Genomic DNA, 18282 nt, shown 5'->3' with positions numbered 1-18282 from the left:
TACTCTTAGTGAAATATGCAATATTTATTGATTGACTTGACATGTATGAAGAGGTCTAAGGCTTTGCGTTTTTTTAAAGGAACCTGTGAATGGCTTCAACAAAGAATGAACGAGATGCTGGGATGATTTCAATGACTGTTTGCATGTTTGAAATCAGACATGAGAATGAATTCGATATTTTGATAATAAAAGAGTGGCTCTTTTACTGCAATATTGTGTATTGAATTGTTTTTATCACACCAGCAGACAAAAAAAAAAAACCTACTAAATATTTCTAAATTTAGGTTACTATTAAATTTAGGCTATATTCCGTGAATTGCTTCATGTTTAAATAAGTGAAATAAACGAGAGAAAATAAAAATGCAGTCACTGTTCTGTAAGTTTCCGTTGGTGAAATTCAGTTCAATTCGATAGGAATTCACGATGGTATGGAAGCCTGTTTCCGACACGAAAAAGATAAATGTGACATTTTATTTCATGATGACTTCTTTCTCGCAATTCCGCGTTTTCCCCCCGCAGAATTCTGAGTTTACATCTCACAATAGTTTTTTTGTTTTTGCCATGGAATAAAAAAACAACAACAAAAAAAAGGTAACTGCGACTTTTTAATCTTACAATTACAAAGACTTTTTTCTTGAAGTTGCGAGTTTAATGTTGTATCTCACAATTCTAACATCTCAGAATGGTGAGCTTATATATATCGAGTTATAAACTGCTTGGATTGAAAGTGACTTTTGTGCAGCTTCATACTTTGCTACACTATTGACAATAGACAAAATTGACCGAACATTATAAATGAATACATTTCTATCAAAACATATAACTATGTTGGCGTCAATAGTCTCGTGGAGAAAGGCGTGGACATATAGCGCTGTTGCGCTTCGGGCGTCCCGAGTTCGAATCCCAGCTCGCGGACCTTTCTCAATCCTGTTTCTCTCTCTTTCTCTCACCTCACTTCTTGTCTGAAATACTGTCCTATCCTAATAAATATATATACACAACATATAACTAACACCATTATATATAGCACCATATTTTGATTTGATATTCCCATTCTCTACCTTGTTTTTAAACTTCATCTGGCTATTCTTAATTTAGCATTATTAGTGTAATGGACCTGTAAATTGTACCGACTATTGATACTGTTCTGACAATATCTTTATTAAAGCAAATGTTAATATTTACAGTGCCAATACACAACTGCCCTGTCAGCCATGATCCAAAATATCCCGACAAATAGGTTATATTCAGTCAAGTCCTTTCAATTAGGGATTTCCATTGATCAACCCATGACACAGGTAAATAAAGTTTATTTGACTGCTTTTTCACAATGTGAGCACTGTCAATATACTGTAAACCCACATGAATAGAAAGGAATAGTCACATCATTAATCTCAACATATTCTGCAATAGACACATAATTTGAGCATAATTCTCTGGGTGTCCCATATCTTCAGTTAGAGCCGCCTCTGTCTTTGAGCAGTTTATTAAGCACGCTGGTCTGTTTTATAACTTTGAGGTTTGAAATGTCTTCAGCAATAACGGGAACTTCAGAGCTGGGATTTGGACCCTCAGGTTCGCTCTCGCTGTCTGACAGAGCTGTAAGAAGAGCGTCGTTCTCGTATGTAGGAAAGTAGTATCTGAAAAAGCAGCACATCATATTAAAATTTTTTTTTTTTTACAGTATAAGAGTCAGTGCTCATTCTAATGTCCAAAGCCTATATTATTAAAAACTACTGCTATGTCTAATGGCTCATTTCAATTTTACAGTCTTTACTGGGTCTAATATTTAACATAATAAAAAAATCTCGAGATTAAAGTCGTTAAATTTTGAGAAAAAAATCTAAATAAAATTTAAGAATAAACTCATTAAATTACGTGAAAAAAGTTGTTAAATTTAGAGGAAACAGTTGTTAAATTTCGAGAAAAAAAGTCTAAATAAACTAATTAAATTGCGTGAAAAAAGTCGTTACATTTTGAGAGAAAAAGTCGCAATAAAATGTTGAGAAACTCAGATGAAAGGCAGATGAAACAGCGCTGCCATTCTCAACAACACTGATGCGGAAAAACATGACAACAATCAGTTAAAAATACTTTTCAATCCACAAATTAATATTTACAATGGATTTACTGTAGTAACACTAAACCTACCCAATTAATACACTATTATTAAACACTCATTAGGCAGTTGATTTCCACTTTTCCGATGTGATATGTGATGAGAAAAGGAAGAAAAGCGAGTTCGGCGAAAGATGGACTCGAACCCAGTCGACCGTATCATATGCTACATCTGTGTGGATTACTCTACGACCGCCGCCACTGCAGACGCTGTTTGACACTCTCCAAAGAGATGAAATGAACCTTCTCCGCAATTTAATTGGACTTTTGTCTTGAAATTTAACGCGTTTTTTCTCAACATTTTATTTCAACTTTTTTCTCTAAATTGAATGTGCTTTTTCTCACAATTTAATGACTTTAATCTTAAGATGGTTTTATTTTTACTATTGCTTGGCCCTAATCCTCTTCCGTGGAATAAATAATAAAAAATAAATAATATTAAATCATTTTTAATTGTTCAGATGGAAACTTAATTGAATAATACTAAAAAAGGTCATGTGAAAATAATGCAATAAAAAAAAAATTGTAATTGTCCAGATGAAAAAAAAAAAGAAAAAAAAAAAGGGGTGATCATGAAGGTGTCATACTTACTGTGGTTGGTCCCAGTGCGAGACCTCAGGCAGCTGCATCACATGACCTGTGTTACCCAGGTGTTGCACTAGTTCCTCCTTGGTTTCAAACCTCTCCTGACAGCAGTAGCATCGGCACTGGTGAAGCTCACGGCGGATGTAATTCACTAGTTTCACTTGCTGGTAAAACTTCAGGCCTGGACAAATGACACACATGACATGAATGACCCTCTGTGTGGTCAAGGGTTCTTCTCATAAACATTTCTGCATTACTCACTTAAGTCTGTTTTTAATTTGTGCAGGTCAAATTCATGAGTTTCCTGGATGAAAACAAATCATGTTCTTAGTGATATTGATGCGAAAATGCATAGAAATGTGAAATACTTTTTCAGGCACTCAAATATTACAATTGTGTTCAGCAGCATCATATACCTCCATGTGTGTGTAAATTTTCTCCATTGTTTCTGCTTGCTGCTCACAAAACAGACACACGGCACACACAGGATGAGCCTGCCAATCTGACCAATCACTGCAGAGAGTGCAGAATATCAGGAAGGAGAATAAAACTGAAAATGTGATCATCAGAGTAAAAATATAAAGGCCTTACTCATCTTCATCCTCAAAGAGCTCCCTGTCATCCTCAGACTGCACCTCCTCCCATGTCTTCCCCAACTCCTGCAACATTACAACAGCACAATAGGGGGATTTCATGATGAATATTTATGTGTTCAGATGAAACATGTACAAACCCGACACATGGTCATACCAGGTAATTGATGACATAGAAGCGATCGTAGTCATGGTTTCTGGCGTTTATTCGTCGATGCTGCTTTTTCCTCATGTGATCTTTCAAAGTGGTTTTGTCCCTGAATGTTTTCTCACAGTACAGACACTGCATGCTATATAAAAATAATAATATGTTTTAGTCATTGAAAACAAACAAACTTGCTTGAAAAATACTAAGAATGAATGAATGAACGAATTAATGAATAAAAGGACATTTTCAGTGAGTAGATTTAATAATCAGTAGAAAAACTTAAAAAAAAAACTATAAATATATACATATTTAAATAACTTTCATTATGCCTTTATTTTTGCATCTTCTATTTATTTGTCACTGACCCAAACACTAACCCTACTTGGTTATTTGGGATTAATGCAATGACTGCAAGCACCAAGAGGGGGCATTCAAACCTTCTCCATTTCCATTTTTTCGATTTGTAAGTGGTTTGACCATTAATAATATATAGTGTATAAGTGTGTAAGATTACATGCAGTGCTGCAGCAAAATCTCAAACACTCACTTCTCCAGTTTCCACTCCAGAGTGTCGAGGAACTTGTTGCAGTAGACGATGTTGTCAGGCAGACCGATGCTAAAAGAGTGTTCTTTAGCCATGTGATTCAGCAGTGAAGACCTCAGTGCACAAATACATCAAGTTACAGAAGTATGCAGTGCTGTTTGCTACAAATAATAAAATAATAAAGCAAAAATAGTGGTTTATATCTCGATAAGCGTCAAGAGTGGAGGGCCGAAGATGGGTGGCTTGGGACGTCACTATACAATGAAAACTGTAGTGATGAATATTTACTCTGACACTACAAGGCAATCTGCCTAGGCCTTCAGTCAAATGAGCTAATTAATATTCATGAGTAAAGTCTCCACCTTGGTATGATTCAGACTTTTGATTTTAAAATCGATACCCTTAACAAACTTTTTGAACGGCTTTGCAGATGCTCTATGTCAAATTTATCATAAGACAGTAAATAATATGACATGTATTGTTTAATATTATAAAATGCAAAAAAATATTTTTTAATGTCAAAATATTTATAATTTTTTATAATGTAAAAATATATTATTTTTTATTAAATACTATATAATACATGTTATATAATTTATAAAACATTTTATATATTAATAATATATAAATAATTACTATTATAAATATTCTTAAATAATTCAGAGATCGGGTCTGTTGTAGAGTTCATGTACAAGATGTCAAAACTCAAATGTCAACAATTTCACATCAAGACATGATTTGAAGTTAAATATACTGATTCTAGAATAAGAAATCCATCATAAATGAGTTTATTATTGCAAACGACAGTTGTGGGTCACCTGTTTCCAGTAAACTCCTCATTGCAGAACATACATGCGCGATGAAACGTTGTATCGTCCCGCTCTTTCTGCTGCTGATCCAGAACTTCCTCCTATCAAAATATATCAAACTTCATTACAGACTTTGTAGCATTGTAAGACATTACTATGGTGCACATTATAAATATGGTTACATAATTGTTGAGTCTATAAACAGTATTTATAATTGGTATGAATCTCAGTGTGGTGTTTGTATCATTCTGCGTTTCTGAAAACCCGCTGTTCGATTGCCATAATCATCGATAATTATCCCAGACGCAATCTGCGAATGATTTGTGTTTAATAAACAGTGCTAATCCTCTCAGCTCGAGTTTCATCGACGTGCAGCGTGTCACCGAATGATTGAGAAAGGTCACAGCTGCACTGTTAAACAGCTGGTCTTTTAAGGTCATGCCACAGCATCTCAATAGGATTCAGGTCAGGACTTTGACTAGGCCACTCCAAAGTCTTCATTTTGTTTTTCTTCAGCCATTCAGAGGTGGACTTGCTGGTGTGTTTTGGATCATTGTCCTGCTGCAGAACCCAAGTTCGCTTCAGCTTGAGGTCACGAACAGATGGCCGGACATTCTCCTTCAGGATTTTTTGGTAAACAGCAGAATTCATGGTTCCATTTATCACAGCAAGTCTTCCAGGTCCTGAAGCAGCAAAACAGCCCCAGACCATCACACTACCACCACCATATTTTACTGTTGGTATGATGTTCTTTTTCTGAAATGCAGTGTTACTTTTACGCCAGACGTAATGGGACACACACCTTCCAAAAAGTTCAACTTTTGTCTCGTCAGTCCACAGAGTATTTTCCCAAAAGTCTTGGGGATCATCAAGATGTTTTCTGGCAAAACTGAGACGAGCCTTTGTTCTTTTTGCTCAGCAGCGGTTTTCGTCTTGGAACTCTGCCATGCAGACCATTTTTGCCCAGTCTCTTTCTTATGGTGGAGTCATGAACACTGACCTTAACTGAGGCAAGTGAGGCCTGCAGTTCTTTGGATGTTGTTGTGGGGTCTTTTGTGACCTCTTGGATGAGTCGTCGCTGTGCTCTTGGGGTAATTTTGGTCGGCCGGCCACTCCTGGGAAGGTTCTCCACTGTTCCATGTTTTTGCCATTTGTGAATAATGGCTCTCACTGTGGTTCGCTGGAGTCCCAAAGCTTTAGAAATGGCTTTATAACCTTTTCCAGACTGATAGATCTCAATTACTTTCTTTCTCATTTGTTTCTGAATTTCTTTGGATTTCGGCATGATGTCTAGCTTTTGAGGATCTTTTGGTCTACTTCACTTTGTCAGGTAGGTCCTATTTAAGAGATTTCTTGATTGCGAACAGGTGTGGCAGTAATCAGGCCTGGGTGTGGCTAGAGAAATTGAACTCAGGTGTGATAAACCGCAGTTTTAAGAGGGGGGCAAACACTTCTTCACACAGGGTCATGTAGTTTTGGATTTTGTTTTCCCTTAATAATAAAAACCTTCATTTAAAAACTGCATGTTGTGTTTACTTGTGTTATCTTTGACTAATATTTAAATTTGTTTGATGATCTGAAACATTAAAGTGAGACAAACATGCAAAAAAATAAGAAATCAGGAAGGGGGCCAACACTTTTTCACACCACTGTACATATTCAAAACAAAAAAGTTTGCTTCAATAATCTTTTAACTCTCAGTAACATTTTCAATCTATAAAATGACATTTTCTATCTGACATAACAGGATTTGTGGGTAGGAAAAAAATGATTAATAATGAAATAATTATTAACCAAAATATCTCTTCAAAACCATTTTCGTTACATATGAAAATACATACTACTGTCATTCCATTAATATTTTTAATAACATTTTCACAATCCAATATTTTTTAGTTCAGGACACAAAAAGCCCTTGTTTTACAATAACAATAATAAAACAAAAAAATTAAGCAAAAATATTCCTTTTTTAATTTACAATTTTAGTTAAAAATTAAAAAGACACAAGTCTTCTCTTATGACGGTGTTACTCATATTCCATTTTTTCTGCATATTAATTTGATTGTAGTTTGTGCTACTGTTGGATCAGTTGTGAATACTCATAACCTAATGTCACACAGCAGCAGCACTCCTAACCCGACAGTCGCAGGTCCTTGTCTTTTTATAGACACTCACCAGTCGTCTCTGTTGTAGCTGCTCCCTAAGGATCCTGTCCTCTGGCAGAGCATCACACAATAGGAAGTAGTGCTCTTGTTGTTCTAAAATGACACAAAGCAGCTTTTTGGTAATATGAGTCTAAAAAGGACACCATGTGAAAAGGCCTTCATAGATTTAGACTTCACTTTTAAGTCAGAGAAGTTAAAGGGCTATTCCCCAAACCAGTATTATTTTAGTATTATTTATATGCTATTATAGTATTTGAATTAGCTTTTATTTATTATTATTAGTATAAAATTGTTACATATTTAAATTTAGCAAATTCTAATTATTTGTATATCAGTTTTACTTTTAGTATTGCAAGTAGCAATTGTATATCAGTTAGTAAGGCAGTTTCAGTTTTTTTTTCCATCTTTTCTGATCTTTTAAATTTAGCTTCATTTCAATAAACTTCGATTCGGTTCGATTCCCATGGAACACACATACTGGTAAAAAATGTATATCCTGAATGCACTGTAAGTCACTTTGGATAAAAGCGTCTGCTAAATGCATTTTAGCAAATTCTAATTATTTCTATATCAGTTTTACTTTTAGTATTGCAAGTAGCAATTGTATATCAGTTAGTAAGGCAGTTTCAGTTTTTTTTTCCATCTTTTCTGATCTTTTAAATTTAGCTTCATTTCAATAAACAAAGATTATATTTTATAGCTTCAGTTAACAATAACCTTGATTTGTGACCTAGAATCCATAAACAATTATGGTAAACTAATGGCAGATCATCACCAATATGCCATTTTTAGACCAGGTCATAGCAGGCACTTCATTTCTTATTTTCAATTCATTTGACATTTTATATGTTCCTGTGGCTCAGTGGTAGAGCATTGCGTTAGCAGCACAAAAGGTTGTGGGTTCGATTCCCATGGAACACACATACTGGTAAAAAATGTATATCCTGAATGCACTGTAAGTCACTTTGGATAAAAGCGTCTGCTAAATGCATAAATTATAAAAATTAAATTAAATTATATGAGGTTTCCACTTTTGGAACCTTGTTACTAAAATTTGTCATGTCCACATACAGCTAAAAAACGTGTGATTTTGTAAAATAAAAAACATCAAAAATGAATTAATAAAATCTCAAAACAAAAAATAAGGCAGATTAAGGTTTGTAAGTCGCAGAGTTGCATTTTTTTGTTCTAAATTAAACTACATGTTTGGAAATGTGGGAAAAAGTTCCAATGTACAAAATGTGGGACAATAAAAATTTAATATTATGTTTAATGTTAAATATTATTAAATATTTTTTAATATTTGAATCTACAGTATATGTTAAATATAATGTTTTGTTCATTAAAATTAGGTTATAATTAAACATAGCATAATAATTAAACATAATTCTGTGATTTTTACATTATGTTGACTACAGTGGGACAGAATAAAATCACTATTTTAAGGGATGGATAAATTTTTTTATATATTTTATGTTAGATGAACATATTCAGTTTACAACAAAAACAGTTGCTTTTAAATATTTTCAAAATAGTTTTAGCATTAGTATTGAAAATTCCATGGCTATTAACTAACTATATAAAATGTACATACATGTAAATACAAGCTCAAATGTGTCTTACCTACAGGACCTTCAGAGTTGGTCTTGATAATGCTGCAGAAGTCTGTGATGGGCTGTTCTGTAAAGCGTTTCTTCCAGTACAACATGTACCTGCAACAAAACAATTATAATTTTTTCATTATTTTGTGGTATTTGTATTGTGCTTGATGAATATCTCTTTAAAGAAATGCTGACACACATAGGTTACAAATCTTGTGAATTCTCACCGTGGAAAGTCAGCGATGAGTTTGACATCAGCGATAACCAGTTTGTGATCCAACACCATGTGCTTGAGAAGCTGCTCTTTTACGGAAGCGGGAAAAGAGTCTGAGCAGAGAGCACAGGTCACCGGATGGCCATCGCTGGAGGAGGTGAGAGAAGCGCTGCCACACAGGTGCTCGGGGAAACAAAGCGGCTCAAGAATACAATCCTGCTTAGCTAACAATGAGAGAAGACACAATATTCACACATTTAATAAAATATGATGCACAGATATCTTTGTGTTTTAAATGACTGAAGACATTAAATCCATTCTGGGTCATTAATTCAGTCTGAAGTACTCCAGCTAGTGAGAAACCCTTGTCTCATAAATCCCACGACCTTTCAAGATGTCCAACATTCACACAAACAAGCAGCTGATTCACACAAAATGACGGTGTGACTCATGTAAGTTAAACAGAATGTGATCCTCTAAAAACCTGATACATTTGTGCTCCTAAGTGCACTTTATGAGTTGTTATGCCCTTTTCGAAATGAGCTTTTGCAGTGACAGATTAAAGGGTCGCTGATCATCTATTAGAAGATCCATATCAACAAACTTTACACGTTAACCACCCACTCCCTGCTGAGAAAAACAGCTTAAACTATGGTCTGCTATTGGCCTTGTTTGGCTGGTCTGTTGCTGGTTTTTAAAGCGTTTTTGGCTTCTTTCCAACTGGAAGACCAGGTAGACCAGCTGAAAACCAGCTTTGAAGGGCTGGGAGACAAGTTCAAACAAGTTGGACCATTAGAGTCCAGAAAAGCGGATGACAAACTTAACATTTTTTTTTAAGCATACTCAGAAAAATAAACATATAACTTGCTAGATATTTAAAAATTAGATATAAACGCAAATAAAGCAATATAATATAAAATCACTGCCAATATTAATAATTCCGTTAACCAACCTCTCAAACTTGTGCAGTGTGTCTGAGCGGCCATGGTTTTTTCCCCCCTCAAATCACGTGACCTGGTGAATGACGCACTGACCAATCAGAGTTAAACCGCAGCTGTGTATGCGGTTACTGGGTGTTGTAGTTCTATATCCAATCTTTCTCATTCATTTCCTACATCTCCCATGAGGCAATGGTGTTTTTCTTCAGGGCTGAGAAGTGTGGTATATGTGGGATGCTGCTGTGGCTCTGCCCTCAGAACAATACAGTGCAACCTCTGTGTAACAACAATATGGATAGTATCCGCCGTAATTGCCCTGTTTTATAGCACACTTTCTTTTGCTTGACGCGGAAAAAATGTGGATACCGACTGAACATGAAAAATATGGCGTTGGTAAGTAATATATTTACATTATATTGCCGCATCGTTAATAAAACGCAAGTTAGATCGCTGCAGGTGCGATAATGAGCCGTGAAATCTAGTCTGATGGCAGATGAAATGTCACATAATTTTCAGCTGATTTAAAACCTTGAAGGCAAGTGACAGAATAATGCATATCGAGTGTGCTTTATTATTTTTTAAATAATTATTTATTTTGTTTTCCTTTATTAATTTGAATAGTCATCTTGAATAGTCCTTATATGCAGCAATAAGAAGAAATAGCAGCAGTAAAGGCTGATCTTTTGTTTTCCTTTATATAGACGCTCTAATTAATTTACTGAGCAAATGATTTTACGTCTAAAACCGAAGCAATACTGTTTTATTTGAGAAATAGCATATTCATGATCTATTCTATCTATTATTACATCAACAGCAAACAATAACGTATTCGACTTACGTTCTATTTGTATTTATTTATTCAGTTATGTACATTTTAGTTTACATATTAATAAATATTTACATATCATCTATCTATCTATCTATCTTTCCATCTTTGATCTGTCTTTTTCTCTCTGTTTTCTCTCTCTCTCACACACACACACACACACACCATATCAACAAACTTTACACGTTAACCACCCACTCCCTGCTGAGAAAAACAGCTTAAACTATGGTCTGCTATTGGCCTTGTTTGGCTGGTCTGTTGCTGGTTTTTAAAGCGTTTTTGGCTTCTTTCCAACTGGAAGACCAGGTAGACCAGCTGAAAACCAGCTTTGAAGGGCTGGGAGACAAGTTCAAACAAGTTGGACCATTAGAGTCCAGAAAAGCGGATGACAAACTTAACATTTTTTTTTAAGCATACTCAGAAAAATAAACATATAACTTGCTAGATATTTAAAAATTAGATATAAACGCAAATAAAGCAATATAATATAAAATCACTGCCAATATTAATAATTCCGTTAACCAACCTCTCAAACTTGTGCAGTGTGTCTGAGCGGCCATGGTTTTTTCCCCCCTCAAATCACGTGACCTGGTGAATGACGCACTGACCAATCAGAGTTAAACCGCAGCTGTGTATGCGGTTACTGGGTGTTGTAGTTCTATATCCAATCTTTCTCATTCATTTCCTACATCTCCCATGAGGCAATGGTGTTTTTCTTCAGGGCTGAGAAGTGTGGTATATGTGGGATGCTGCTGTGGCTCTGCCCTCAGAACAATACAGTGCAACCTCTGTGTAACAACAATATGGATAGTATCCGCCGTAATTGCCCTGTTTTATAGCACACTTTCTTTTGCTTGACGCGGAAAAAATGTGGATACCGACTGAACATGAAAAATATGGCGTTGGTAAGTAATATATTTACATTATATTGCCGCATCGTTAATAAAACGCAAGTTAGATCGCTGCAGGTGCGATAATGAGCCGTGAAATCTAGTCTGATGGCAGATGAAATGTCACATAATTTTCAGCTGATTTAAAACCTTGAAGGCAAGTGACAGAATAATGCATATCGAGTGTGCTTTATTATTTTTTAAATAATTATTTATTTTGTTTTCCTTTATTAATTTGAATAGTCATCTTGAATAGTCCTTATATGCAGCAATAAGAAGAAATAGCAGCAGTAAAGGCTGATCTTTTGTTTTCCTTTATATAGACGCTCTAATTAATTTACTGAGCAAATTATTTTACGTCTAAAACCGAAGCAATACTGTTTTATTTGAGAAATAGCATATTCATGATCTATTCTATCTATTATTACATCAACAGCAAACAATAACGTATTCGACTTACGTTCTATTTGTATTTATTTATTCAGTTATGTACATTTTAGTTTACATATTAATAAATATTTACATATCATCTATCTATCTATCTATCTTTCCATCTTTGATCTGTCTTTTTCTCTGTTTTCTCTCTCTCACACACACACACACACACACACACAGAGAGAGACAGACAGAGACCCTTTATGTACATATTGATAACTGATTAATTATCCACTAAATTAAAATGGTGCTTCTATTAAGTGCCATCAAATTTTCAGGGCAAGTTGAGCCAAATGATAACCTCAGTGATATTATTTTGATTTGTTATTTTTTTGTAAGTTTGTTGTGACAGCAGCTGACAGTTTGAAGGATGATTTTTGGCAGATGAGCAGTCTGGAATCTGCTCATCTCTCATTGGCTGACGGGTAGAGATGGACATAAAGTCAGTTGAGCAGTTTGAGGAGTGCAGCAGTACAGTGGAGTTCACATGGGCGTCAGGTCTCCTGTAATCTTGTTCACTACAGCTTTACTCAAATAAACAGGATGACATTTGGTCATTTCTTCACTTAGAAGGAGAGAAGTTCAGAGAAAAGAAGAAAGGTAGTTTGAGGGGGCAGGGAAGGTGGGATGACAAACAAAGCCTCTGTTTTTCTGTTCTTAAATTGCAGAATGATATTATGGAAAATAGCAAAATGATTTTCTTTTTCTTTTCTTTTTTTTCATGATAGCCATAAACCACATCTGGAGCATATTGCAGTGGAATATGGCAAAATGGCTGAATATTACAGTTCTGCTCTTTGGAAAGTGTACACAGCTACCGAAACCTTTATCAGTCATGAAATATGGATGGAGTCCAGCCGGGATGGCACACACACACACATAAATGCATGCATACACATTTACACACAGACGTGCACTGTAATCTTGGCCTCTCAGCCCTTTTGGTGGCAAATTCAGCTTAATGAACCATCTGCTATTTACAGTAAATGTATCATTAAATGCAATGGCATTTCAAACAAGAATGTGTCTGTTGATCATCTTCCCACACCTGGCTATTCCTCTTAAACCAAAGCTGATGGAAGGAAATAGGGCTATTAATGGGACTAAGAGAAGATCGCTAAAAATGAAAATTTTGTCATTATTTACTCACCTGCATGACTTGTTTTTTTTTCTGTTGTGGGATTCAAAGGGAGAATATTTTAAGGTAACATTTACTCGCCCTTAGGCCATGCAAGATATACAGTAGATGAGTTTGTTTGTCACTTGCTCACCAGTGGATCCTCTGCAGTGAATGGGTGCCGTCAGATTGAGAGCCCAAACAGCTGATAAAAACATCACAATAATCCACAAGTAAATGACATGAATCCAGTCCATCAATTAATATCTTGTGAAGTGAAAAGCTGCATGTTTGTAAGAAACAAATCCATCGTAAGATGTTTTAACTTCAAACCATCGCTTCCAGCTAAAATATGAGTCCTCTATCCATAACTCCATTTCTCCAGTGAAAAAGTCATGAATCAGGAGAGAAATATGCACAGATGAAGCACTGATTCTAAGTAAAAACAGTCTACACAAATCTGTCAGTAGATTTTGATGTGAGAGGACAACAGGAGATGGACTTTTTCACTGGAAGGAAGCGTTATAGATTAGAGGTATTTTGGTTAAAACGCCTTAATGATGAATTTGTTAATTACAAACACACAGCTTTACACTTGACAAGATGTTAATTGATGGACTGGAGTCGTGTGGATCACTTGTGGATTATTATGATGTTTTTAGCAAATTTAGATTTTAGATTAGATTATTGTGATGTTTTTATCAGCTGTTTGGACTCTCATTCTGACGGCACCCATTCACTGCAGGGGATGCAATGCTACATTTCTCCAAATCTGACGAAGAAACAAACTCATCAACATCTCGGATGACCCGAGGGTGAGCACATTTTCAGCAAATTTAGATTTTAGATTAGATTATTGTGATGTTTTTATCAGCTGTTTGGACTCTCATTCTGACGGCACCCATTCACTGCAGAGGATCCATTGGTGAGTCATCTGTAGATTTCTCCACATCCGTTCCTATTATTCAAGCAGTGTTGCGTGAGAAATAAATGTCAATTTAAAGCAATAGTTCACCCCAAAATATAAATTCTTTCATCATTTAGTCACCCTGTTTTTATCAGCTGTTTGGACTCTCATTCTGACGGCACCCATTCACTGCAGAGGATCCATTGGTGAGTCATCTGTAGATTTCTCCACATCCGTTCCTATTATTCAAGCAGTGTTGCGTGATAAATAAATGTCAATTTAAAGCAATAGTTCACCCCAAAATATAAATTCTTTCATCATTTAGTCACCCACCTGTCATTCCAAACCTGTGTGACTTTCTTTTAAACATCTTCTTCTTAAAAACACTTGAACAAAAACAAGAAGTTTTGAAAGTCAATGAAGTCCAGTGTTGTTTTGGACACCAGCGACTTTCATTTTACTATATGGATGAAAACAGTTCAAACATTCTTCCAAATGACATAAGATTTTTTATTTTTCGGTGAATGTTCCTTTGAAATCACGTCATTCTGAATGTCATCTCTGCTTCCCTACTGAATTTGGACGTTGATCGGCTCGTGATGGAAACCACCATGTGGAATCTGCAGGGAACAGCTGGGAACAGACAGTTTGACAAGTCCATATTGGTTTATAATTACGCCATAATGTTCTGAACATTTAAGAAGTAAAGTGAAAGCTAATGTCACCAGCACATAATACTTTTCTTGTTACTTCTTGTTCCAGACTCCCACATTCACATCAGTACCATGTCACATCTCTTCCGATTGGTGAAGTAATTAGCGTAATTGAAAAATCCACCGCTTCACTTACCGCCAACCCAAAAAATGATCTCGGTCAAACTATTTAGCGATGTAGTCAGGGATCAGCGCATCCTGTTCCTGTGCTTCTCAGCTCGGATTTATGATGCCAGCGCTTTCGTCATACAAATGAGGCTCTTGCTTTTGTCACATGCTGACTGGGCTTCTACTGTGCCCTGTGCCACTCCGAGAAAGATAAGATTGACAGATAAAGCTAGAAGAGGCCTAGTCAGCTGCTAGATCTGTGAGGCGTTGGTGGGAATTAAATGAGACTTCTAGTGCACACATAAGCTCTGTTCCCAAACCTAGCGAGCATTTTAAGGCATCATGGGATGCAAAAGCTGTTTCAAAAGGTTGGCAGCAAGATTATGCAGCCATCTAGGATACCTAATTTTGGCCGAATCCTATGGCAGCGTTGCATGTGTCCTTAACAGACAGGGCCATCCCAGAATTCATTGCAGCAGACTAAGTAAAAAAATCTTCCAAGAGTCTACAGAAATGTCTAAGCAAACTATTTGCATTCAATACCAAAAATTATCACTAAAATGAACAGTCTAATTTCTATAAACAATCTCATTCCATGTTTGTGTGCAGGGTATTTATTGCGTTATATATACCAGCCCCCCTCCCCCAATTTCATTTTTCAACTCCATCACGCAGTCAACTGTCAACAAAAGTACGGACTTCGTGGACTTATTTAAGAGTTCATAAAAAAATCATTGTTGCAATCGGTTGCGGGATGGTCAATTTTTGAAGTTGCTATTTTAATGAATATTTGTATACTATCTTTTTACGCTTATTAAAGTAACACATTCTTACAGCAACATGTTAACGTCAAACTCTTTTGGAATCAGCTGTAAAATCGAGTCTTGTATATGCTTACTGTGAGTGAAAAAGATTATTGAAGAACAAAAAATGTAGGATGGGAGTCAAGACTTGTCCAGACGCTTAACATAATGTGTGCTGTTACTGTTACAGTATTTAAGTCTAATTTTACAATGTGACTATTTCACTCAGTATTCATGTGACAAGACAGACGGTATTCAAGTTGCTACCTATGTAGAGCATTTCAAATCAGTCACTTAAGACTTAAGTTTCAGTCCAGTTAGGATGCTGTCTATGTAGGAAGTAGATGGCAAGACAGCTCACTAGGTTTTGGAACACAGCTATACTTAGTATACGCTGACATATACTTAAAGATTTGTGAAAGCTTAAAGGTTTATTGCCCATGGCGAGCTTTCACTGTTCAAATAGCTGCATGTCGCAACAAGGTGTAAAAGTGTCAGTTGTGAGCTCTTTGAAACCGTAGGAGCGTATTTTTAAAAATATCCTGTCACTGCAAAGACTCAGTTTAGAGAGAGCAGGATATAGATTTGAATTATTCATGCTTATAACAATCTCAGCAGCTCTTTTTGCATAATTCATTGTCGTGTGTGCAGAACTCATTTCTGCATGTTACCACTTCAATAACATACTACGCTCTACGTTCTCTGTCACTGCCAAAACAATCATTAGGGTTTTATTCTTTGGTACAGTCAGCTCATCCAGCATCCTGTTGCTAGTATCCACTCATATTTTACTCACTCCCATAATTCCTTTCACCCTCCAGAAGAAAGCAAAAAGAAGCCAATATTGGATTCATTTTTCTATGGCCTTGCCAGGAACAGGAATCTCTATGGATTTCAGGCTTTGAGCTTTTGATTCTTCAGAGCTTTCTTGTAATTTATCTCATGGGTTTAAAGCGATAATTCACCCAAAAATTACAATTCTGTAATTGTTTACTCACGCTCATGTTGTTCGAAACCCATGCAGTTTTTTTTCTGTGGTACACAAAAGTGGATTTTTTGTAGCAAATACAGCTCATTCCAAACAACGACTGGTCATAGTACCACATCTGAAATAAAAAAGCACAAAAAGTGGTCCAACAAATTCATATTGTAATGTATAAAAAAATGGTTATTCATTTTGAGATTTCCCAAAGATTATATTTAACTGTTATTAAGGTATTAGTGTTTTTAAAATATTAACTTTAAAGTTAGCATGAAATGAAAGTTTACCCTATATATTTTGTAAATGCATGTTATAGTGTGCACATTGCAAATGATTAATTTATGGATCTGTTTCATGTATAAAAAAAAAAACTAGTTTGCTCAAAAATGAAAATGCGCTAAAAAAAATGTACTCAACCTCTGTCCATCCAAGATATAGATGAGGTTGTTTCTTCATCGGAATAGATTTGGAAAAATTTAGCATTATATCACTTGCTCACCAATGGATCCTCTGCAGTGAATGGGTGCCGTCAGAATGAGAGTCCAAACAGCTGATAAAAACATCACAATAATCCACAAGTAATCCACACCACTCCAGTCCATCAATTAACATCTTGTAAATCGAAAAGCTGTGTGTTTGTAGGAAACAACAAATCCATCATTAAGGTGTTTTAACTTCAAACATCTTAATGGATCCTCTTTCCATAATGTTGCTTTGCTCCAGTGTAAAAGTCATCTCGTCTGAATCAGGAGCGAAATATGCACAGATTGAGCAGCATTTACAAGCCAAAACAGTTCTAAGCAAATATGTTGGTAGATTTTGATGTGAAAGGACAACAGGGATGGACTTTTTCACTAGAGGAAGTGTAATGGATAATGGACATGTATTTTGGCCAGAAGTGAAGGTTTAAAGTTAAAATGCCTAAACGAGAGATTTGTTTCTAATGAACATGCAACTTTTCTCTTCACAAGATGTTGATTGATGAACTGGAGTTGCATGGATTACTTGTGGAGTAATGGATTGTTACCAAAACCAGTGGATTGGTATCCATTACTGTTGACACCAATATATATAAAAAAAATATAGTAAATTGGCCAATTACTAATAAAAGCATGGAAACTGCTCTTTGTTTACAGTAGTTGAGTAAAGTTTTTTTAGTCCTCACCTCAACAACAATTATTTGCAGTTGTAGATTTCATATAACAGGGCTCCAGACTGCGACTAAAACGGTCGCATTTGCGACCAAAAATATTAATTTAAGTAAATATTAATAAAGTTTTTGCTGAGGTCGCCACTGGCGACTATATATATTTGCATGTAATGCCTTTTTTCCTGATTGTTTTGCGATCGCATCATTTGCTGTGTTTATTAAACTGAGACGATGCGCATCAAAGTTTTAGTGGAAAAAAGAGTTTCAAAAAGTCCTGCTAAACGCAGCTCAGTTGTGCAGCGCGAGAGATCGAAATGACGGAGACGTGCAAGTAAAAGTGCACAAAAGCAGAGTCTATTTCGTGCACAACTTGAACAAACTACAACAGGTAAAGCTGTCAGCTGTGTGGATACTGGCAATATAGTTAACAATTCTCGTTTATAATCATTACTAATATGGCTTCTTCTTATCAAGATCTTAGTCTATATGCTGTGTTCTGTTAATGCGTGAACTTCATATTATTTGGAGCACACTTGCCTCCATTAATCGCAAAAAGCTTAGTTACTTTTAAATAAACAAAGTATCAGCTTTATGCCAAATTCATAACGAAATTCAAACAATAAATACAGTTTTGGC

The 18282-nt window shown here is 35.7% G+C and overlaps 2 protein-coding genes across 2 annotated transcripts in view; one reads left to right on the top strand and one right to left on the bottom strand.

The window, feature by feature from the left end:
* Positions 1–1110: 1110 nt before the first annotated feature.
* LOC107753591 (zinc finger protein 277-like) lies at positions 1111–9799 on the bottom strand. The gene is made up of 12 exons (XM_016569789.1): positions 9730–9799; positions 8791–9001; positions 8586–8674; positions 6973–7055; positions 4807–4898; positions 3992–4102; positions 3454–3586; positions 3295–3362; positions 3120–3216; positions 2965–3007; positions 2710–2884; positions 1111–1640 (listed from the first exon to the last, which is right to left on the bottom strand). The coding sequence occupies exons 1-12, from the start codon at positions 9761–9763 to the stop codon at positions 1454–1456; spliced, it is 1323 nt and encodes a 440-aa protein (XP_016425275.1). The 5' UTR covers positions 9764–9799; the 3' UTR covers positions 1111–1453.
* Positions 9800–11277: 1478 nt separating this feature from the next.
* Positions 11278–18282, top strand: part of LOC107753657 (dedicator of cytokinesis protein 4-like) — an 81102-nt gene continuing 74097 nt past the window's right edge. Inside the window, exon 1 of the mRNA XM_016569864.1 lies at positions 11278–11446. Within this exon, the coding sequence (XP_016425350.1) occupies positions 11410–11446 (37 nt within the window). The 5' untranslated portion in view covers positions 11278–11409. The remainder of the gene's footprint in view (positions 11447–18282) is intronic.

The sequence above is a fragment of the Sinocyclocheilus rhinocerous genome, unplaced genomic scaffold (assembly GCF_001515625.1).
Source record: "Sinocyclocheilus rhinocerous isolate Xijiao unplaced genomic scaffold, SAMN03320098_v1.1 scaffold200, whole genome shotgun sequence".
In the NCBI taxonomy this organism is placed as follows: Eukaryota; Metazoa; Chordata; class Actinopteri; order Cypriniformes; family Cyprinidae; genus Sinocyclocheilus; species Sinocyclocheilus rhinocerous.
The sequence above is the reverse complement of the archived record's forward strand: the minus strand, read 5'-3'. Positions and strand labels throughout refer to the sequence as shown.

Coding starts and splice junctions, on each gene's coding strand:
- LOC107753591 (XM_016569789.1), bottom strand. CDS start 9,763: ATGGCCGCTCAGACACACTGCACAAGTTTGAGAG. Junction 4,103..4,806: donor GAGGAGTTTACTGGAAACAG/GTGACCCACAAC, acceptor TTGTGCACTGAG/GTCTTCACTGCTGAATCACA. Junction 3,008..3,119: donor AAATTTACACACACATGGAG/GTATATGATGCT, acceptor GTTTTCATCCAG/GAAACTCATGAATTTGACCT.